This window comes from Oryzias latipes, chromosome 12 (assembly GCF_053564925.1).
Source record: "Oryzias latipes strain Hd-rR chromosome 12, Olatipes_Hd-rR_3.1".
In the NCBI taxonomy this organism is placed as follows: Eukaryota; Metazoa; Chordata; class Actinopteri; order Beloniformes; family Adrianichthyidae; genus Oryzias; species Oryzias latipes.
Window position 1 is genome coordinate 1,265,682 of NC_136248.1, and position 22,896 is coordinate 1,288,577.

General features: G+C 47.0%; 1 protein-coding gene across 2 annotated transcripts; it reads right to left on the minus strand.

The window, feature by feature from the left end:
• Window positions 1-22,483, minus strand: wdr91 (WD repeat domain 91). 2 transcript variants are annotated; one of them, XM_011492898.4, is made up of 18 exons: window positions 22,276-22,483; window positions 21,575-21,714; window positions 21,137-21,316; window positions 17,330-17,537; window positions 17,086-17,168; window positions 16,439-16,548; window positions 12,233-12,404; window positions 10,176-10,283; window positions 8,131-8,318; window positions 7,993-8,047; window positions 7,646-7,741; window positions 7,449-7,543; window positions 4,930-5,083; window positions 3,276-3,384; window positions 2,962-3,074; window positions 2,753-2,860; window positions 2,462-2,551; window positions 1-290 (listed from the first exon to the last, which is right to left on the minus strand). In XM_011492898.4, exons 2-18 carry the CDS (start codon window positions 21,695-21,697, stop codon window positions 126-128), a joined length of 2,157 nt encoding a protein of 718 aa, XP_011491200.1. In that variant the 5' UTR covers window positions 21,698-21,714; window positions 22,276-22,483; the 3' UTR covers window positions 1-125. The 2 variants fall into 2 exon arrangements, with proteins under 2 accessions (XP_011491200.1, XP_011491199.1); XM_011492897.4 differs by having other exon boundaries at window positions 10,098-10,283.
• Window positions 22,484-22,896: the final 413 nt, after the last annotated feature.

Genomic DNA, 22,896 nt, shown 5'->3' on the forward strand with positions numbered 1-22,896 from the left:
TGAAATGTAAATATCATTCAGACTTTAATCCAGACTCGAGTTAACAGTGGTCTAGAGCTTTTCTATCTCATGCTTATCTCTGAACTCATCTCTCATAACCGCTCAATTCTCCATCAGCTCCTCGGTTACGACTTCTGTGCCAGGAGAGTGCTCAGTTTGATCTTCCCGTCCATGGAGGCTGTCAGGCAGGTGCCACAGTCCAGAGCCGAGGACCAATCCACTGTCACCACCGGAGCTTTGTGGCCGCCGAGCGACAGGACTCTCTCCAGAGCCGGCTCTCCACTGGTCAGCTGAAAGATCAAGAGAAGATCCAGAAAAATGTTCAACACACACACACACACACACACACACACACACACACACACACACACACACACACACACACACACACACACACACACACACACACACACACACACACACACACACACACACACACACACCCAAACCCACACACACACACACACACACGCACACACACACACACACACACACACACACACACACACACACAAAAACTGATAGAAAATGTATAGACATGAAAGATTATTCACAGAAAAGCTTCTGTGAAGCTTGGGTACGCAGCCCCAACAACCACAGATATGCTGAGCGAGGCAGCAACTGACCTGAAAGACAAGATCATGTCTAGAATGAACACTAGGCAACCCCGACACCAGCTACAACGGTTAAGTGATGTACCGCCTGACAGTCTCCTGGAAACTGTGAATGAAGCATTGAGGGCAATTCCTACAATCACAGAAACCAATGAACTGGTTTACACCTCAGCAGCAGAAATCCTTGAGATGCTTGGCTATAAGAGCAACCATGGAAGAAAACAGTACCCACCATGGAAGCTACTTTTAGAGGCCAAAATCAAGGCAACTCGGGGGGATGTGAGTCAGCTGACAGAGGCTCAAAGAGGTACAATGAGAAAGCAAGTACCTAAGTGATACACCCAGATGCCCATACCTGAAGCACTGGAAACTGCCAAACAAAGGCTCCTAGCCATAAGCAGCCGCCTACAGAAGTAAAGAAGAGACAATGAAGCCAGACGAATAAACAGGCTCTTCGCAACTCAACCTGCGAAAGTGTACGCTCAGTGGCAGGGTCAAAACAGCCGAGCTGACACATCAAGGCTAGAAACTGAACAGTACTGGAAAAGTATATGGGAGAAAGAGACAGCACATAACAGCAATGCCCAGTGGCTGGTCTCTCTGAGAAAAGAACATAGAAACCTCCCTGAACAGAATCCAGTAACCATCACAGTGGCAGACATCCAAGAAAGAGTCTCGGGTATGAAGAACTGGACAGCACCGGGCCCTGACATGATACATGCCTACTGGCTATAGAAGCTTACCGCACTCCATGAGCACCTGGCAGCACAAATGGACCAGCTGCTAAGAGATGGGACTCACCCCGAATGGCTAACGGAAGGGCGAACGATCCTGATCCAGAAGGATCCCTCAAAGGGTGCAGTCCCATCCAACTACCGGCCAATAACATGTATGTCCACAACATGGAAGCTCATGTCAGGCATCATTGCAACCAAGATAAATAGGCACATGGATCAATTCATGAGTAACACACAGAAGGGCATTGGTAGAGACTCCAGAGGAGCCAAACACCAACTCCTGGTCGACAGAACAGTCGCTCAAGACTGCAAGTCACGACACACCAACCTGTGCACAGCCTGGATTGATTACAAGAAGGCCTATGACTCAATGCCACACACATTGATCACTGAATGCTTGGAGCTGTACAACATCAACAGGACTATGAGAGCCTTCATAGGAAACTTCTTGAAGCTGTGGAAAACCACCCTTGAAGCCAATGGGAAGCCACTTGCACAAGTGTCCATCAAATGTGGGATATACCAAGGTGATGCTCTGTCCCCACTGCTGTTCTGCATAGGTCTGAACCCCCTCAGTCAAATAATCACCAAGACTGGCTATGTATACCGACTCAGAAATGGGGGCACCATCAGTCACCTCCTATACATGGATGACATCAAGCTATATGCTAAGAGTGAGCGTGACATTGACTCCCTGATCCACACCACCAGGATCTACAGTACTGACACTGGGATGTCATTCGGGCTCCAGAAATGCAACCGGATGGTGACAAGACCCGGGCAATAAACAGCTACTGCCAGTTATCAGATACCCTGCAGGAATAATAAGATGACCAAAGGAAGAGATACAGACCACGGATGTTAAAACACGAAAGCTCCTCACCATGCATGGAGGGTTCCATCCCAAATCCAGCACCCTGAGACTCTATGCTAGCCGCACAGTGATTATATTAACACTGTCAGGTTTTTACAAGCATAATTAATTATTAATTGCATTTTTGTTTTATTTTCATCTTTTTTATATTAATGTATTAATTGCTCTGTAATTGGCTAACCTGGGACCAGAAACACTAATATCTGATTGAGGATGAGGATGAGGGGGACGTTTACCCTGTAGATGAGTCCTCCAGTGCTAGAACAGGTCAGCACGTGTTGTCCCTCTGAGTCAAAAGCAAAGAGTCGACCTCTGGGAACCTGAACCTGCAGAAGAGTCGCCTCACAGCATCAGATGTACTTCAGCTCATTCTAGTCCTCTTTCTGGATTTTACTTTTCTTGAGATAAAGACAGATTATTGCATTGACTGTATGTCTTCAAGTTACCGTTGACAAAGATTGAATTGGATCAGTTTAAGGCACTGTAGATTGTGCGAACAGAAGCTGTTTCCATGGTAACCGGCTTACCTGTTTGTATCCACTGTACCCTGACAGGACAAAGGGACCGGTGGCATCCTGAGGTAACACCTGTTCGGACTGCTTCACCCCGCAGCGATGAATGTTCCACTGAACGAACTGCACACAGGGACGCTCACGTTTACCCGTATCCCCAGAACACACATTCACAGACTAAAGACCGCTCATGGATCTGCACGCCACGGCTCGGCGCCTCACACCTTGCCATCTTCTCCAATGCTTAACACGGTGTTCTCGTCGTAGCTGAACTCCACGCTATAAACTTCTCCATCGTGAGCTCGCCAGCTCATGGCGCTCTCGAGGCGTTGCATATCTGCAGCAGTGATAGTTGGGGGTTCAGGTGTTGGGGGAACATAAAGAAATAGCAGTTGATGGTTTAAGTAGCAGAACCTCTCAGACAACTGAATATTTGTGTTATTAAGAATCCCAAAAGCTACAACATGACAGAATAAGGAAGACATCTGTCTGAGAAAAAAGCAGAATCTGGGATACAGGATGGAGCCTAACGACTGACCGAACAGTCGAATGACTCCATCAGCAGCTCCAGTCACCAGCAGGTTTCCATTGTGGTTGAAGGCCGTGCAGTTGATGGCCACTGGGTCCGGCTCTAGAGAGAACTGGAGCTGAAAGGCAGAAGGACAGAGTGCATGAAAACACAGACGCTTCCTATTTGTCCAAAGAAAGCTCATGTCTTATCTCCAGCTGATCGCACCAACTAATCACTGATCAACAATCAATCACTATACTGAACGCATTTGGGAAAAACCTGCTCTGGAACACAAAGACTCGGGAAACCCAAATTTGAAAAACTCAACTGGTGGATGAATGTCGACCAATCCCTGAGCTGCAGCTGGGTCACATGGGCCCGTTTGTCTGGACAGATTTACAGGAAAACAGGCTTTGGAGTTGACGTGTTCAGTGCTTTTCCATCTCACTTTAGGGTCCGAGGCCTTTTCCAGTCACAGTCATCCACTCACACACTGATGGCGGCCGAACACTGGCGCCAACCCATAACCACTAGAGGCAAGGTGGGGTTCAGTGTCTTGCCCAAGGACACTTTGACACATGGATGGGCAGGTTGGGAACCAAGCTTCCAATCAAAGGTCGGCCACTCTACCTCCGCACCAGGGGTCAACAACATTTATGACATTAAGGGCCAATTCCAGATTCTCCCCTAAACAGCTGTGCTGTCACCAACTATAATGTAAATCCAATAGATCTGAAATTCTATTGAATTCTCAAACAAACAGCTTTCTCAAACATTGGCTGAGATTACCTCAAAAAGTGCTTTCATAACAATATTGCACAAAGAAAATAGGTCAAAGTTGAAATAGTGCAGCTGTGTTTGTTTCTACATTTATGATATGTTAACAGAACTGTTGTACCTACAGAAGTAGGATTGGATACGTCAGAACAAAATACCATCAATATTCCTAAGAACTTCACAACCATGAACATGAAAAATATGTTTATTTTGGTTTATTCATCTTTTGTTCCATTATGAGACAAAACAGAGGAACTTCAGTTCATTCTGTCATGGTGCTTTTATTGTATATGAAATTCAATGTTTGAACTTTTTCATTAGTTTGCTAGTTATGGTCATGTACATTTTCCACAGTTGGACAGTCATTCACAAACGCTGAAGTTGGCTTCCTATTCACAGCTTCCGATTGGCGAGGCCACTAAAGGAACATCCACTGCATTATTCACACTAAGACCCCCTAGAACTGGGTCCTGTTCAAAAACCGCTGGACCTGGACTGCTCAAACCCTGATTCAATTATGATCTAGGTAGTAAAGAATACATTAAACACAGTCTCTGATTTGTGAAAATGTGATATGTGAAAATGTGAAACAGGATGATTTATTGCATTTTACCTACTGAGACCACCTCAGACCAGGTCCCAGAAACTGTGTTTAATGTATTTTTTACTATCTAAATCATAAGTGATTTCAGGTTTGAGCAGTCCAGGTGCAGCAGTTTTTGAACAGGACCTGGTCTCAGTGTGAAAGACAGTGAATAGGAAGCCGACCTCAGCATGCAACAGAACAGGTGTTTATTGTTGCAGCACATCCACCGGCCCCAGGTGTCTCCAGACCCCAGCTCTGCACCGTGGTGCCCCCCTAAACCTACGACTGTCCTGATGAAAAGTCTCCACAGCTGCTTACCTGCTGCTTCACCGTCTTGGTGTCCCACAGCAGCAGTTGACCAGAAACTGGAGCGGGAAGTGCTGCAGCGGACTCCACACTTCCGGAGCCGCCGAGAGCCGCCGCCGAGCAGACGAAGGAGGAGCCGCTCGGACTGCACGCTAAAGACAAGATGCTGACAGACACGCAACAGGTGTAAACAACACACATTCACACAACTGTACACAAAGCAAAAGAGAACAACAATTCTTTGGCTTTTTTCATCGGTTTAGTCAAGAAAACAGGAAGCATTTTCACACGAAGCAGGAGAAACGGCTAAAAGAACCGATGTTCTGCAGAACACATCAGTAAAGATCACTGACATCTGGAAAAAGCAAAAGAGAAATCCTTCATCGGATGGAAATACTTTTATTATAGTTCAGATTTCTGCTTTCGTTTTGGTTGGATCAGCTGATCATTCAAACAGGGTCTAAGTTCTGAATGTCTGGATCAACACTTTGTACTCGCTTTTACGGTGGAGGCGTGCTGCAGGGCGGTTCCAGAGGAGACCACGGCTATGAAGGAACGCTGAGAAGAGTTTATGATGTATAGATTGTTGGAAAACAGTGAAAGTGATGTGTGTCACGTTAAAGGCTGCTTTAATGTGCCTGACTTCATCCCACCACATTTCAGTGAGTCGCTGTGTCTCCTGTTTTTTGTGTTATGGCAGTGTTTTTCAACCTTTTTTGAGCCACGGCACACTTTAACCTTGACAAAAATCCCGCGGCACACCAGCATCCCAAAAAAAATAAAAAAGCAGAAATTCATGGTCTGTATTGATTGACAGCCCCCCCCGCAATCTCACGTGGATTTTTGTGATAATTGTAGTAGAAAAAGCAGGAAGTCGCAGCTGTTTTTTCTAAGAGATGAAATAAAAGTTAAATCAGAAAATTTAGAAACTGTTTGTTTGTTGTGGTTTCAAGACGTGTCACAAGGTCGACTCATTAGGCGCTGTCCCTTTAAGCCAATGCATCATGGGAGATGTAGTGTGAAAACGGCCGAAAAAGGGCAGAAAGACTCGCGTCTCTGAGCTTCATTGTTTTGTTCTCTTGTTCCACGGTCTGACACCGGATTCTGTGGAAAGCTACACCAGCTAAAGACGAGCTTTAGCTGGTGTTTTTGTTAGAACTGAGAGACTTTTCAGCAGAATTAAGAACAAGGAAGTGAAGACTTTAAGCACTTCTGATTGGTCAGACTGATGACGTGTGATTAAGCCTCCAAGAATGATTGGCGGAGACAGTTAAAGGAGCGGGACTTTTCAGAAAACTGCTATAGCTGGAGATAAATCGCGATACCGTCATTCTGATCAAAATGTCTTTAATAGAATTAAATAAACACAAAGAAAAAGTAATTTTAAGATCTTTTATATTCCTAATTACTCAGTGTTTTATCAATGCCTGTTTGGATGAACAAAGAGCTGAAATCCTGGAGATGGAAAATGTTGTTAGAGCAGTTAATGAGGGCAATTTCCCACGGCACACTTGACCATCTGTGGCACACTGGTTGAAAAACACTGTGTTATGGCATTGTTTTAAGACAATTTAAGATGTGTTGTCATCTTTTAGGATGACGTCACAGCAGCACCTGTCGCCGCGTGACGAGACACAGAGAAGCATGGAAGGAGCGTTTTCAGGTGTTAAAGTAAACGTAACAAAGAGTTGGACCTTTTTCTGTTTGATTACACGACAATCCTTGCTTTACATTTGTCCACGGTTTTCTGCTGCTTCATTTCTGGTCTGTTTACATCCCATAATACCCGACTACGGTGGCTGTTTTGGTTCAGTTGTTCCGCTCTGAAGACAGATTGTATTCAGACTGAGGGATCTCAGAGCCAACCAGACGTAGGTCTGATCGGAAACGAACCGAGACCGCCTCCAAAGACGGGTCTGAGAGCTGATCCTGGTCCAGGACCAGAGTCTGTTTGGGTGGATTCAGACTGATAATCTGCTCCAGATTATCCGGGAAATGAACTCTGGTTCACTTTAAGCAAACCGAATGTGTCCTGTCTGAATACAGCCTTAAACTTCAACTACTGAAAATAAACTACATTTTTAATGACACTTGGGCATTTCACAATAAAAGACCGTGACAAAGACATCATTTGTTGTAGCGGTTGTTGGAGACAGCGGTCAGCAGTCAGCGTCTTGTTGGAGTTAAATGTCTAGAAGTTCCATGCAGATAGGTGAACGTTAGATTCTGTGTACCGTCTTTCTTTGTAAATATCATGTGTTGAACCTTTCCTGCATTAGTTTTTTCTTTCTTTCCTCTCCGCTGGAGGCGGATCTTCCTTCAGTTGTTCACTTCCCCGTTTGGACCCTCAGAGCCTCCAGAGCGGGTTAATAAAGAATCATTCATCTTCTTCTGGGGGAAACCTTCATTTATTACAGTTCTCCTTCACTCTGGATAACAAAAATAAACACACACCCCCAACACACTTTCTCTGCTCTCTCTCCCTCTCACTCTCTCTCTTCTTGCAGGGAACCGCAGACACACAGCTTTACCGTGGATGAGTCTCATCGATGTTCATCTCATAGAGGTTCTTCTTAGCGTCGGTGTCGTACAGCCGCACGGTCCCAACGCCGGTGCCTAGCAACAGCTGACATCACAAATGCTCATTGGTTGGGCAAAGGAAAGTTCCTAACCATGTGCATTCACCGTGTTAGCAAAGTGGAAAGCAGTGATGGAGAAATGGTCGTACCAGCCGGTCCGGCTTGGTGGCCCACTCCAGCGACAGTAACGGGGATTTGGACATGATGGTGGCTTTGGTCTGCATCACTGGGTTGAAGGACCACACCTGTGGAAACAACAAGAAAGGTCAATTTTACAGTGCAACCGCGTTCATCGTGTCCGAATTATTATCTGACTGCTTGGGTTCTTCTGTTTTCACACACAGTTGTGTTCTTTTTCACATACATGACATGTTTAGACGTCTGTTGAAACATGTCAGGCATGTGAAAAACACCCACAAAAAATAAAACCGTGTCTGATAACAGACGGACCTAAGCAGTCGGTCAAGTTTATACTTTGACTTTCTATCTTCACCACCTTTATGACTCCGTCTACGTCCAAACTGGCCACTCTGCGACCCGAACAGTCGACCCTGAGCGTCGGGGAAGAACAGACATGGAGGGTGAGATCGGCGGCTTCTGTGACGGATGTTAGGCTGTGGACGAGCAGCAGCACCTGCAGTGCATGATGGAGGAGTGGTGCTCTCCGTACTCCTCCTGACTGAGCTTGATGAAGGCCTGCTCCACGGACAGGCCTCCTCCTGTTTCTGCCCCAGAGCTGCAGCTGTTGGTGCCCTCGGGGGCTTTAAAGGGGGTCTCGGCAGGGGGCTCCACATCCTCCATCTCTCCTCTCCTCTCTGGAGTCTGGAGACAAAAGCAGAAACAACAGATCAACTTTCCATGTTGGATTCATTAGTAATGTGTTCACTCAAAAAGTCCCACAGGCCTGACTGACTGACTGACTGACTGACTGACTGACTGACTGACTGACTGACTGACTGACTGACTGACTGACTGACTGACTGACTGACTGACTGACTGACTGACTGCTAACACTTCTTATACAAACCATGACACTTTGACGCTTTCACAAAAATCCACAGATTTAAATCAGACTCTCTTCGGTGCTTTAGACTTAATTGTTTAGTGAATCATTAAAAATCCATATTTGAGAGCTGCTAGAAAACCACTGAGACCCATTTAAACCAGTCTCAGCTTCACATTTACTTATAATATATAGAGGAACTTTTCCATCGAATCGATTTTTACGCCATTACTAAATCGTTTCAAAAAGAAATAAATTGATTTAAAATCTATAAAACAGAAAGTTTATTTAACTTCAACGTGGACAGACTGTGAATAAAGTCATGTGACCATCCAGTGTCTAGAATGTTCTAAGAATGTTCCCTTTGGATTCTTTGGATGTGGAAAAACAACAGTGGTGAACTTTAGGAAACCAACATGTGAATGGATTTGACATTCATTCTAGTTTACTGGTTGGTTTGTCTCTTTTTGAATTAATCAGAGGCTGTGATGTCACAACGGCCCAGGAGCGCTTTGGACAAGTTCAGGTGCCAGAGAAGTGAAGATGGCACGTTGCTGCCTTCTCCACACGCAGTTTAAGTTTGACCAAGACTGGATTCTGTTGTTGAACGCACGTATTTAAACCTACAGTTCAAGTCCCAGTAAATGTGTTCTCTGCATTTGTGTTCCCGCTCTGACCCAGTTTGAAGGCTTCCTGCCCCGCATTAACCAGAGAGGGTAAAAAGAAAAGCAAGAATAAAATCAGGGGACCTTCTTTAGTATCGCTTTCCCGCCTTCAGGTACACCCTGGACACCCCGCCCCTGAAACTGCTGCCTTCACGCCACACCTGGCGTTCCAATGGCGCCGCTGGACCTCAGATGGCGTCTGTACCATCGACTTAACGTTGAAACTGGCCGCCACACAAACACATAAACCAAATCTCAACCCTTCCTCTGGGTCCGTGTGGTCAAGACAACCGTTGAGGAGCGGCTGCACGGATTTGGAGAATGAGTGTGAATAGGCACTTTCTCTGGCGTTTCAATTGACTTGCTGTAAGGTAATTCAACAATCTGCATGTGCTAAAGACACACTGGAGAATAGAGACCGTCAGTCGCTGTCGTTTGTACCCCCCTCATGTCTAGCTTAACAACAGGGGGCGGGGCTACTATGCTCAGCACCAATGGCCACGCCCATGCAGAGGAGATTTGGGAACAGAGGCTTCATTTAAACATGAAAAATGACTTTTTAAGAATGCAGAAGGTAAACACCACCGGGAACGTTTGCATTGAAAAAGATTAACATAAGAATCAAAACAAATGTTTCCAATTCCTGACAGCTGTGTGAAACCTGGACCTGCTTGATGATATCTGGTGATGCTAAACCTCTTTAGAACCAACAGGAGACATTGAATAATTTCAGGCCACACCTGAACATCGGTCACGGCGCACCAGCGTACCGCGCCACACTGGTTGAAGAGCACCAGACTCTATGAACTTTAGCTCATGTTTAAATCCTAAATATTAAAGACAGACTGTTGAGCCAAAACAATGCATAACAAGATCCCCCAAAGCTAAGCAAATCCTCAAATGCAGCAGATTTAGAGGCCAGTTTTTCAGTACCTGTGGTTTGGAAAAAAGCTCCTTTCTCTCTTTCTCGTGTTCCTGGACTCGCTTGTGTCTGGAATTCTGGTTTGTCACCTGGTTTGCTGGCTGTTGAGGCTGGGAATTGGCAGATTCACTGGTCAGCGGCTGGCTGGAGATCGGCTTCACCTCCTTGGTTGGAGCTGCCTCTTTAGACCTTGAAAGCTGAAAAACACAAACCCAGAGTCTGGAACTTTATGAGAACATTCAGTACAACGCAGATGTAGTCATCTGTTCGGAGTAAATAACCTGAAAGTCTTTGCTTCATTCACTTTTCATCAGTGGTTAAGATTAAGAGGAACTTTAGGAATCCCTGCAGGGAGATTAAGTTGTAGTGGCAATAAAGAAAGAGAAAACACTGGAGTCTTACATACAGTATAGACCTAAGGTTTTCAAAGAGGTTTCTTTATTTTCATGAATATGAAAATTGTACAATTGTACAATTATCATAGTCATGAAAATAAAGAAAACTCTTTGAATGAGAAGGTGTGTCCAAACCTTTGGTCTGTTCTGTGCATGCAGCCACGTAGCCGGAGACAAATGAAAAACACATTTAGAATAGCTCAGTACTGAATTCACGTGAAGATCCATCGAAACCCTCGACGGACATCTGAGCACATCAACGAATGACGAATACTTATGAGAGACGTTCATCAACGCATGGATCACCAAAGACCGACATGTCAGTAATGTCGTGGAAAATGGACGTAGAAGCTGTGCGACACGGTCTTAAGGACAGAAATGCAGACGGACAGATGCTGGTAGACGGCTAAAAAAACGTAAAGAGCAGTGAAGATGTTATTCCAGAACAGAGAGGGCTAACATGATGGAGGGAGGAGAACTCACTGGTTCCACTTTGTGAGAGCAGAGCAGAAGACCAGAGAATAAGGTAGCAAAGACAAGGTGGGACACCTAGAGGCTAGAAGGCAGCAGACACAAGTACTGGGAGGTGACACGGGGTGATGGTGGCAAAGACCAAACAAACCACAGAAACAATATTTGCTTTAAGGATGCTCCTGCAGAAGAACAGAGAAGGTCAGAAGGAGCCGCATTGTCTTTGTAGATGTAGAGGGAGTCTATGACAGGATCCAGAGAGGAGCTGTGGTTTGTTGGAGGAAGTCTGGAGTGACAGAGAAGAACGATGGAGTTGATCAGAACGTGGATGAGAGCTGGAAGACAGATGTCCTGTGGGTGGATCTGGGACTGGACCAAGGATCAGCTTTGAGATCCTTGTTTCTATGGTGATGGACTGACTGACAGATGAGGTTAGACAGGAATCACTGTGGACCATCGTGGTTGCAGATGACACTGTGATCTGTAGTGAAAGCACGGTGCAGGTGGTGCAGGTGGAGCCAGAGAGGAGGAGGTTTGATCTGGAAAGGAGAGGTGTGTTTAGAGAGACTGATGCAGAGACAGGAGGCGGAGCTAGAGGCAGCAGAGATGAAGATGCTGAGATTCTCTTTGGCACCAGGGTGGATCAAGATTGGATCCATCAAAGGATCAGATCACAGAGGATCAAGGAGGATGCGGAGGAGAGGGTTAGACGGAGGACTGGCAGTGGCGCCCCCTATAGGGAGCAACTGAAAGATGAAGAAAGGTAATAAAAAAGGACTTTAATCTAAATTATCTAGTAATTTACAATGATTTTTAAACCGCTGTAAATCTTGTTTTATTTTATCTGAATAAATATTGAGTAAAATGTAAAAATGATTAAAAAAAGGGACCAGTAATCAGAAACATATAATACTTATAATAGTTTTACAAACTAGTGATCACATTTACTGTCTATTTTAGAAGAAAGAAAACTATTTTTTGCATTATAATTATCATTTAATTCAAAAATGTTAACAGTTTTTTTGTTTTTAGTTAGGAACAAAGTCATGAAGGTCATTATATTTCATGGATTTTCTCCTTAAAGTGCTGCATCATTTGTTATGCAGTATTGAGAATCCCTTCTGTCTTCTGCACAAACTGGCTCCAGCATGAACCTCAGGGTTCAGCCCTGACTGATTACTTTAGAAGGTTGTCTATGGAGAATCCAGAGACAGACATGAACTTTCTGAGGCCTTCGCCGTCTGTGAAAGCGTTTCCATGAAGCCGCCGTTTGCCTTCACCTGGCCGGCCGAAGGCTCCTTCCTGGCTCCTGACGGGTGGCTCGGTAAGGACCCAGAGGTCATCTGAGGGGTTTTTCCTGATGTCCGTCTGCCCTGAGGCAGGAATGTGGAGAAGAAGTTCCTGGAAGGAGGGGTGGTGGTGCTGACGGCTCGCTGGCTCGACACCAAGTCCCTGCAGGAAGAAAGGAGGAGGAGGAATGGCGATATGACAACACGCCGGTCCAAACAGGTCACGCTACAGTCCAGCAGGACAAACACAGACATTCTATCCAAATGACAACCTTCTATTGTAGAAAGATCCTTGATGTTTCTGCACATGAACTGTGTTTAAGCTCATGAAAACCTAACTTTTAGTGAAATCTGTAGTAATGGGTCACATTTTCACTCCGGTTTAGTCAATTCTGATCTAAGAGAGAATCCAATCCCAGTGGAAACATTTCAAAAATAAAGAGGTTTTCTGGAATGAACCGTCTCTTCGGTGAAGTGTTTCGTACCGTGGTGGCAGCGTCTCAACAGACATCTCTGTGCACGCTTATGTACCCTACAGGACCCCTGCTACCTGAACAGGCAGGACGTTTTGCTACAAACCTATTTAAGAGTCCAATTGATCGCACTGAACATTTACAGCGGACGACATCAATCTGCTCTCCAGTCCAGCTGTGAGAAATCAGAGTCATCTGAGACAAAAACAGGAACTGTGAACCATCAAAGACGGTCAAACGTAGAAACTGCTGCATTGATCCAATTCTTAAGGATTCTCCTTTAGCTCTTCTAAAGCTTCTCTATAAAAGCCTCCGCTGGTCCAAAGTTCTACAGCCTCAGAGGAGAAACAGGATTTTCATCACTTTCCTCTGAAGTTTAGATTCCTTTAACGAAGGTGTGAAGCTCCAGAAGCTGCCCACATTGCATTAACGCCGTCTGAGTGAACTGAAAATGACCAGGAGAGTCCGTGGGTCAGTTTTCAGATGCCTGAAGGTTGAAATATTGATCTGGGAACGTCCAGCCCTCACCAACCAGGAAGGAGATCTGTGCCCCAGGGGCGTCCACCCTTGGTCTTAAAGGTGGGCCTCAACGCCAGACCAAAGCAAAAGTCTTGGTCGGAGACGCTAGTTAAGTGTGTGATTGTCTCCAGGAAATGAGACTTTTCATTCAGAGATCAGTTATTCAGCCAGGAAGAAGACATTTCTCCAAAGAAGTAGCAAAAATGGACGAGAGGGACAAAGACGCTCTTTTTGGAGACATTTGCCTGATGACATTTGAGTGGAGCAGATGGACAAAACGATTATTTGGAGAACAGCGAGGATGCTTGTGAAACTGAAAGCACCAACTTTCAGGCTCGGCAGGTACGTGACTGATGCTGCAGAAGGAAGATGTGCACCTCAGGGACCAGCTTGATGAAGAAACAGCTGGAAACACTGAAGCATCAGAAGCATCACAGGGGTTGACATAGCCCAGAAATTTGCACTGGCCCACAGGGCCAGTAGTTTTTGAAAGTTACTGGCCCGACACCGCGCACAGCGAGACCCGCCGCTCCGCAGGTGCTTGCAACTTTAGGGGGGTCCGGGGGCATGCCCCCCCGGAAAATTTTAATATGGTGCAATTTGGTGCATTCTGGTGACATCTAGCACTTATTTATACACTTTTCAATGACTGAAAATAGAGCATATCAAACTTAAATCTGCTCTAGTCTGTTTCAGATGTTTTGAAGAGAGCACTGCAGTGTAGTAGTTAACACTAGTTAAGAAGTTTTCATGCTGCTTCTAATCACTGCTATTTCACATTTGTTCCTAATCAATAGTTAAGAAGTTTTATTGACTTTTTTGCTCTGACTGCCTTAAGGTTCTGCTTTTTGTTACTGTTGCAAAGTTACATTTACTTTTTAGTTACTTTAGTTACCTAATTAAATTAAATAATTGAAAAATTAAATACAATTAAATTACTGAGATCATTCAGCTAACTAGAAATACTTACTGCTTACAGTGTTGTAAAGAAAAACAAAATTAAGTAGTTTGACCTTATACTGCATTAGAGTCTGAGATTCAGGTATTTGGAGTTGCCTTTGATTCTTTGACGTTCAGCTTAAAGCTTAGTGCATACAGTTTCATCTTCAATGCATTCATTAAATATCTTGCTGTCCATACTAATAATTAATAACTACTAACATATTCCTATCTATTCCTGCCATGTCTTCCACATCTCTGACATGCTTCAGTCTCTCTTCAGTGACGGTGTTGGATTTATGATCATCGCGGTGAAAAACCACCAGGGGGCGCGCTGATATGTGTGTCAGTTTAAATATATCTGCATAAAATGTAATAATAACCCACTGGCTTGTTCCTTCGTTGTTGCTGTTTAACATTGTTTTGTATTGAATTGTTACATTCAATAACGTTTTTAAAAAAAATTGAGTGAGCGCGTGCCGCGTGGTGCTCGGCAGTGGCAGCCGCGCGCGCAGGCGGGAGAGGAGGAGAAGCGATCAAAGGTTTCCCATAGCAGAAAAAGTAAATTATGAAGACGAGGTAAATCTACACGTTTTCGCAAAATATACTTTATTGTAAAAGGTGAAAAATGTATTAATTGTTAGATATTTTAGTGGCCCGAGCGGACAAGTAAAAAATAAAGTCTTGTGGTCCGTACTGCTTGAAAAACAGGACCGGGCCAGCGGACAAATGGCTATGTCGAGCCCTGCATCAGCCAAGAGGCAGAAGTTGGGATCTTGGTTAAGGAGCAGCTCGTTTCCCAGCTACGAGTGACAAAGCAGCTGGAACGTTACGATGCAGAAGCGGGGAAAAAGAAAAAACGTACCGAAACGGTACAGAAGTGAACTGAACCGAAACTGCCGTACCGAAACGGTGGAGTTCAACTACCTGTATCGTTGCACCTCTAGAATCACAGTTCTACTCTATTCCAGAAGATAGAGTGGGGGAGGAGGGGGGTTATGAAAAGAGCTGGATTGATTTTTTCAGAGCTCAAACTGTGGAGCATTAAGGAGCAAAAAAAACTCCCGCCCACTTCTGGAACATGATGAGTTGTCCAAAGCCGGGCAGTGTGTCACCTTGCTTCCGCGAAATGCGTTACAAAGTAATAACGCACACTTCGAAGGCCATTAACCCACTTATACCATGGTCACTTACAAAAGGAATACATATTAACCAGGTTTTAGTCCTTAATTCTTGTTTTTTTTCCTACTTGGATTGCTTTTCTCACAAAAAAGCAATCCAAGTAGCAGTGCTGGTGCGTCGCGCCGCACCAGCACTGCAGTCAAGATTCGGTGATATAAAGTGATATATCTATGCTGATCGTCCCGATGGGTTGAATAAAGCATCAGTTCAGAGAGAAAGTTCTCCTCTAACCGCTTGTTTTTGTCCAGATGATGAAGCTAAAGGTTGTTTTAAAGAAGCCGGCGCAGTGATACAAAACATTTAAGCTAGCTGACCGGAACTTCTTTTTTCACTGTTCGGTTTTCAGGTTTTAATGGACACCCAGCAGCCAATCAGAATCGAGTATTCAACCGGACCATGGTATAAAGCAGCAGAACTAACCTCTGTGAACCATTGATTGAGTTTGCAGAAGAGTCGTCACAAACAGGATGACAAGACCTGCTTTGATCTGATGAGACCAGAATCTCCTTTCTAAAGGATAAAAACTGAATCTATTGTGCCGGACAGAGACGGCGCTCACTCCAGACTCTTTGTAAGAGTTCAGTGGCATAAAACCAGCTGACCTATTTAGATCAGAGCGGATTTCTTCTTCAGCTGTATCACACCTAAGTAATTACAGCCCATTGGTGTTTAAATCCAGGAGTATTTTTAACACATTCAGTTGTTTAATTGACAACTGTGTGGGGAGAACTGCAAACTTTTCCTGACGGGTCGGTCTAAAGCAGTTCTAGTTTCCGTAGTTCTAGCTTTATGGGGGCAGGTTCTACGTTAAATCTTAGGTTTATGTCGTCTTCTACAGTCATCGGTAGGATAGCTCTCTCAGCAGGCTTACTGTCAGCCTTCTTTTATTTCTTCACCCTGTAAAGTATGGTGTATTATAACCCGGTTCTACAATACTAGATAGTCATTCAGTTGGTGTTGAATCTAACTGGTTCATTTCTCTCTAAACATGAGTGCTCAGCAGTTTCTTTGTGAATGCTGGATAGGAGGATCTTCATGTCACTGAACAGTCAGTCATCAATACAGACGGAGGGTGGGGGCTCACAGCTCGGTGTCTCCCAGTCGGTCCATGTTCTGGACGTATGGGGGCAGCTTGTGGAGGGTCACCCCCTCTCCGTCCTTCGGGTCCCGGCTCTCCGTCTGCATAGCAAACAGCTGGAAGAGATGAAAACACATTTACAAACGGTGCCGTGGCGTGGAGTGTGCTGTGACGTGTGTTGGACACCTGTGACACAGGTATCTACCTTACGGCACTAATAGGTGGGACACATTGTAGTAAAGAGGTAACTCTAACCAAAAGACTAGGAAAGAGGAAATGAGGTTCCTCAGAATTGGGGGCAGTGGGTGAAGGGGGGTATAGAGGAGTGTTGTCAGTGGATCAGGGATGGATTTAGGATCTGGGGGTCCTTTGAAATGATTTGCGTTTGTGCAGAGGGATCAGATGGTCCTTTGAAGAGTGTGTGGTGTGGAAGTCAGGTTTGTAGAAGGGGTTTTGTGGTTCAGTTTAGGCAGGGGGGCTGGTTCAGTTGGGTTAGGGGTCGATGTTTTGGTTTAGTTTTAGGGTTAGGGTCTGGGTTAGGGGGTCTGGGTTAGGGGTCTGGGTTAGGGGGTCTGGGTTATGGGGTCTAGGTTAGGGGGTCTAGGTTAGGGGGTCTGGGTTAGGGGGTCTGGGTTAGGCTACCCTGTCCTCACCTGCTGTTGGAGCTGCTCATTCTCTTCCGTCAGGCTGGTCATCCTCTGGACTTCAGCATCAAAACTCAGCAGCAAAGGCTGAGGTGAAATCCAGTTAAGGATTATTTTTCATGATCAGTTTCCATTCAAACGTCTGAAGCTGGTCTCTGCAGCCAGCAGCAGAACCAGGAACATGGATCAGAACCACATTCTGGAGTCGGTTCTGCACCTGTAAAGACAGGTCATCTGTCCAGCTGAAGGATATGCACACACTGAAAGAGGACTGACAGGAAGTTGTGCAGCGACACCAGGAAGGTGTCGGCCCACTGCCTGGAGAAATACGGTGCGATGGCGGGGTTCTGCTCCGGGGCGGGAAGGAACGGCAGCATGAACCAGTCGCGCCATTCCGGCTGCCCCTGCAGCTCCAGAGCCTGCTTCTGGAAAAACTCCTGTGTCTTCTCCAGGTTCCCTCTCTGGAAGAACGATGAGACAGAAGCCACACCCTCATCTTAGGAAACAGAAGCCACACCCTCATCATAGGTGACAGAAGCCACACCCTCATCATAGGAGACAGAAGCCACACCCTCATCACAGGTGACAGAAGCCACACCCTCATCACAGGTGACAGAAGCCACACCCTCATCACAGGTGACATAAGCCACACCCTCATCATAGGTGACAGAAGCCACACCCTCATCACAGGTGACAGAAGCCACACCCTCATCACAGGTGACAGAAGCCACACCCTCATCACAGGTGACATAAGCCACACCCTCATCACAGGTGACATAAGCCACACCCTCATCATAGGAGACAGAAGCCACACCCTCCCCACAGGTGACAGAAGCCACACCCTCATCAGAGATGACAGAAGCCACACCCTCATCATAGGAAACAGAAGCCACAACCTCATCCCAGGTGACAGAAGCCACACCCTCATCATAGGTGACAGAAGCCACACCCTCATACCAGGTGACAGAAGCCACACCCTCATCCCAGGTGACAGAAGCCACACCCTCATCCCAGGTGACAGAAGCCACACCCTCATCACAGGTGACAGAAGCCACACCCTCATCCCAGGTAACAGAAGCCACACCCACATCACAGGTGACAGAAGCCACACCCTCATCCCAGGTAACAGAAGCCACACCCTCATCACAGGTGACAGAAGCCACACCCTCATCATAGGTGACAGAAGCCACACCCTCATCCCAGGTGACAGAAGCCACACCCTCTTCACAGGTCACAGAAGCCACACCCTCACCACGGGAGACAGAAACCACACCCTCATCCCAGGTGACAGAAGCCACACCCTCTTCACAGGTGACAGAAGCCCCACCCTCTTCACAGGTCACAGAAGCCACACCCTCTTCACAGGTCACAGAAGCCACACCCTCATCATAGGTGACAGAAGCCACACCCTCCCCACTGGTGACAGAAGCCACACCCTCATCACAGGTGACAGAAGCCACACCCTCATCCCAGGAAAAAGAAGCCACACCCTCATCATAGGTGACAGAAGCCACACCCTCCCCACTGGTGACAGAAGCCACACCCTCTTCACAGGTGACAGAAGCCACACCCTCTTCACAGGTGACAGAAGCCACACCCTCATCACAGGTGACAGAAGCCACACCCTCATCACAGGTGACAGAAGCCACACGCTCACCACGGGTAACAGAAGCCACACCCTCATCATAGGTGACAGAAGCCACACACCCTCCCCACAGGTGACAGAAGCCACACCCTCTTCACAGGTGACAGAAGCCACAACCTCATCACAGGTTACAGAAGCCACATCCTCATCACAGGTGACAGAAGCCACACCCTCACCACGGGTAACAGAAGCCACACCTTCATCATAGGTGACAGAAGCCACACCCTCCCCACAGGTGACAGAAGCCACACCCTCTTCACAGGTGACAGAAGCCACCCCCCCCCCCCACAGGTGACAGAAGCCACACCCTCTTCACAGGTGACAGAAGCCACACCCTCATCACAGGTGACAGAAGCCACACCCTCACCACGGGTAACAGAAGCCACACCCTCATCATAGGTGACAGAAGCCACACCCTCCCCACAGGTGACAGAAGCCACACCCTCTTCACAGGTGACAGAAGCCACACCCTCATCACAGTTGACAGAAGCCACACCCTCATCCCAGGTAACAGAAGCCACACCCTCCCCACAGGTGACAGAAGCCACACCCTCTTCACAGGTGACAGAAGCCACACCCTCTTCACAGGTGACAGAAGCCACACCATCATCACAGGTGACAGAAGCCACACCCTCATCACAGGTGACAGAAGCCACACCCTCATCCCAGGTAACAGAAGCCACACCCTCATCACAGGTGACAGAAGCCACACCCTCCCCACAGGTGACAGAAGCCACACCCTCATCCCAGGTAACAGAAGCCACACCCTCATAACAGGTGACAGAAGCCACACCCTCACCACGGGTAACAGAAGCCACACCCTCATCATAGGTGACAGAAGCCACACCCTCCCCACAGGTGACAGAAGCCACACCCTCATCACAGGTGACAGAAGCCACACCCTCATCCCAGGTAACAGAAGCCACACCCTCATAACAGGTGACAGAAGCCACACCCTCACCACGGGTAACAGAAGCCACACCCTCATCATAGGTGACAGAAGCCACACCCTCCCCACAGGTGACAGAAGCCACACCCTCTTCACAGGTGACAGAAGCCACACCCTCATCACAGGTGACAGAAGCCACACCCTCTTCACAGGTGACAGAAGCCACACCCTCCCCACAGGTGACAGAAGCCACACCCTCATCATAGGTGACAGAAGCCACACCCTCCCCACAGGTGACAGAAGCCACACCCTCATCACAGGTGTCAGAAGCCACACCCTCATCACAGGTGACAGAAGCCACACCCTCATTACAGGTGACAGAAGCCACACCCTCACCACGGGTAACAGAAGCCACACCTTCATCATAGGTGACAGAAGCCACACCCTCCCCACAGGTGACAGAAGCCACACCCTCTTCACAGGTGACAGAAGCCACACCCTCATCACAAATGACAGAAGCCACACCCTCTTCACAGGTGACAGAAGCCACACCCTCTTCACAGGTGACAGAAGCCACACCCTCTTCACAGGTGACAGAAGCCACACCCTCATCACAGGTGACAGAAGCCACACCCTCATCACAGGTGACAGAAGCCACACCCTCACCACGGGTAACAGAAGCCACACCCTCATCATAGGTGACAGAAGCCACACCCTCCCCACAGGTGACAGAAGCCACACCCTCTTCACAGGTGACAGAAGCCACACCCTCATCACAGGTGACAGAAGCCACACCCTCTTCACAGGTGACAGAAGCCACACCCTCCCCACAGGTGACAGAAGCCACACCCTCATCATAGGTGACAGAAGCCACACCCTCCCCACAGGTGACAGAAGCCACACCCTCATCACAGGTGACAGAAGCCACACCCTCATCACAGGTGACAGAAGCCACACCCTCATTACAGGTGACAGAAGCCACACCCTCACCACGGGTAACAGAAGCCACACCCTCATCATAGGTGACAGAAGCCACACCCTCCCCACAGGTGACAGAAGCCATCCCCTCTTCACAGGTGACTGAAGCCACACCCTCATCACAAATGACAGAAGCCACACCCTCTTCACAGGTGACAGAAGCCACACCCTCTTCACAGGTGACAGAAGCCACACCCTCTTCACAGGTGACAGAAGCCACACCCTCTTCACAGGTGACAGAAGCCACACCCTCATCACAGGTGACAGAAGCCACACCCTCATTACAGGTGACAGAAGCCACACCCTCACCACGGGTAACAGAAGCCACACCCTCATCATAGGTGACAGAAGCCACACCCTCCCCACAGGTGACAGAAGCCACACCCTCTTCACAGGTGACAGAAGCCACACCCTCCCCACAGGTGACAGAAGCCACACCCTCCCCACAGGTGACAGAAGCCACACCCTCCCCACAGGTGACAGAAGCCACACCCTCTTCATAGGTGACAGAAGCCACAGAGAAGCCGGCTGAGGTGTTCTGCTGTTACCTGGATGGTGTTGATGACGTAGTATCTGTACAGGCTGGTTCTTAGCTTGTTGACGGTGGACTTGTAGACGTCTTCCAGCCTGCAGAACAAACGCCTGTCCAGGTACAGCCAGTACTCCTTCAGGCTGAACAGGTCAAAGCTCTGAACGAACTGCTGCAGCTGCTCGATCATCTTATCCACCTGAGAGCAGAAAACAAGCCCAGATGAGCTCCAGCCGTGTTCCAGACTGCAGCTCTTCAGTCGACACAACAAAAGGGTTTCCTGGTTTCCACGGCTGTGCGTTCATGCTGGGATGTTTGGCGTGTGATGCAGAGAGACAGTCGTTCACAGAGAACAGCAGACACAGACATCAAGAGTCTTCGCCTGTCAGCTTCCACTTGTCAGCAGCCGTTGGCTGGTTGTTGCCAAACCGTCATGAAGTTCCTCTGCAGGACGTACCCTGAAGCCTTTCTCCTTGTCCGCCTTGATCTCATGATCCAGATGTTTCAGAGTGTTGGTGAAGCCGCGGTAGATCAGATACTCCCGGACGTGTTCATCCGTCCTCTCCACCGCCGACGCCATGCTGATGCCCTTTTCACCTGAAACGCATCGCCCAAGAAGCTCTTCAACCGTCAGAATAAAGGTATAAGAGGGGAGAACGCAGGTTCACTAGAACAGCACAGAATGAGCAGAAAGAGCATTTTAGAAACAGGAAGGTCTCTTTTGAAGAACCGTGGCCAGCATGTCTGGTGCCTGATGTGTCTCATTCAGATTTATTCAAATAAAGTTCATGGACTAAAACTCAGAACCAGTTCTGATCTTGTTCTGGTCCTTAAATATAACCGATTTCTAAACCGTAAAAGTGAAATAGCACAGGAACTATGCAGGTTTATTCAGAGCACGTCCTGCATCATGACACTACCACCGCCGTGCTTCTACGCAGATGTTATATTATGAGGTTCTGAACACCTGATCGATTTCCTGCAGTATTTGATAACCGCTCCTCTGAAAAAACACTGAGTCACGTGACTCCGGTGTGTCTGTTTCAGTCTGAGGATTTTCCCGCTGTTTTCATGACCATGAAAAACAATCTGAATAACTTCACAGACAAACAGATTATTTCAAACGATTCTCTGCTTCGATCTGCAGCTTCTACGAACCTCCGTCCAGTCAGAAGATCCGGAGAAAATGTCCGGTCTGGTTCTTAGAACCAAACAAAAATGATCCTGAAGAAGCAGAAAAAGGAATCACTGCTGATATTTGTTCTATTTTTGGGATTTTTAGCGGATAAAAGATGAAAACTTGGAGCAACAACATCCAGAAAGGGGAAAAGCGCTTCCTGCTGATAGTCATGTGACGGGATCACGTGACGCACGAGTTGCATTTCCTCTTGAGCGCCATCTGCTGGCGATGATAAGAAACCGGTCCAGAAAAACAACTGAATTTCTTTTTTTTACAAATAAACCTTTTTGAATGCGGCATTTAGAATCAGAAAACTTCCAAATGAATTTTAAAAATTGTAAAGAGAAAAAAACGAACAGTTGTAGAGTTTTTTTTTTACATTCCCATGAGTTATCTGTAAGAACAGAGATGGACGTTTCACTCACGGCCCCTGAGCCCCACACTTTACTCTGATGGTGTTGTGCTTAAAAAAGCCCCCCCCCCTGCAACCCTTCTGCAGGAGCGCTGTGTCAGACAGCTGCCTGTAGGTGTATGGACTCAGAACTTCCTGGATTCAGTTCGGGGTCCTGGGTTGCTGGAGCCAATCCAGCGACTGTTGG

Excerpts from the sequence above, each read along its gene's own strand:
- wdr91 (XM_011492897.4), bottom strand. The coding sequence starts at position 21,697 with ATGGCGTCGGCGGTGGAGAGGACGGATGAACACGTCCGGGAGTATCTG. Across the intron at positions 7,544-7,645 it reads CCACCAAGCCGGACCGGCTG|CTGTTGCTAGGCACCGGCGT; the intron begins GTACGACCATTT and ends TTGTGATGTCAG. Across the intron at positions 3,385-4,929 it reads CCAAGACGGTGAAGCAGCAG|CTCCAGTTCTCTCTAGAGCC; the intron begins GTAAGCAGCTGT and ends TCTGCCTTTCAG.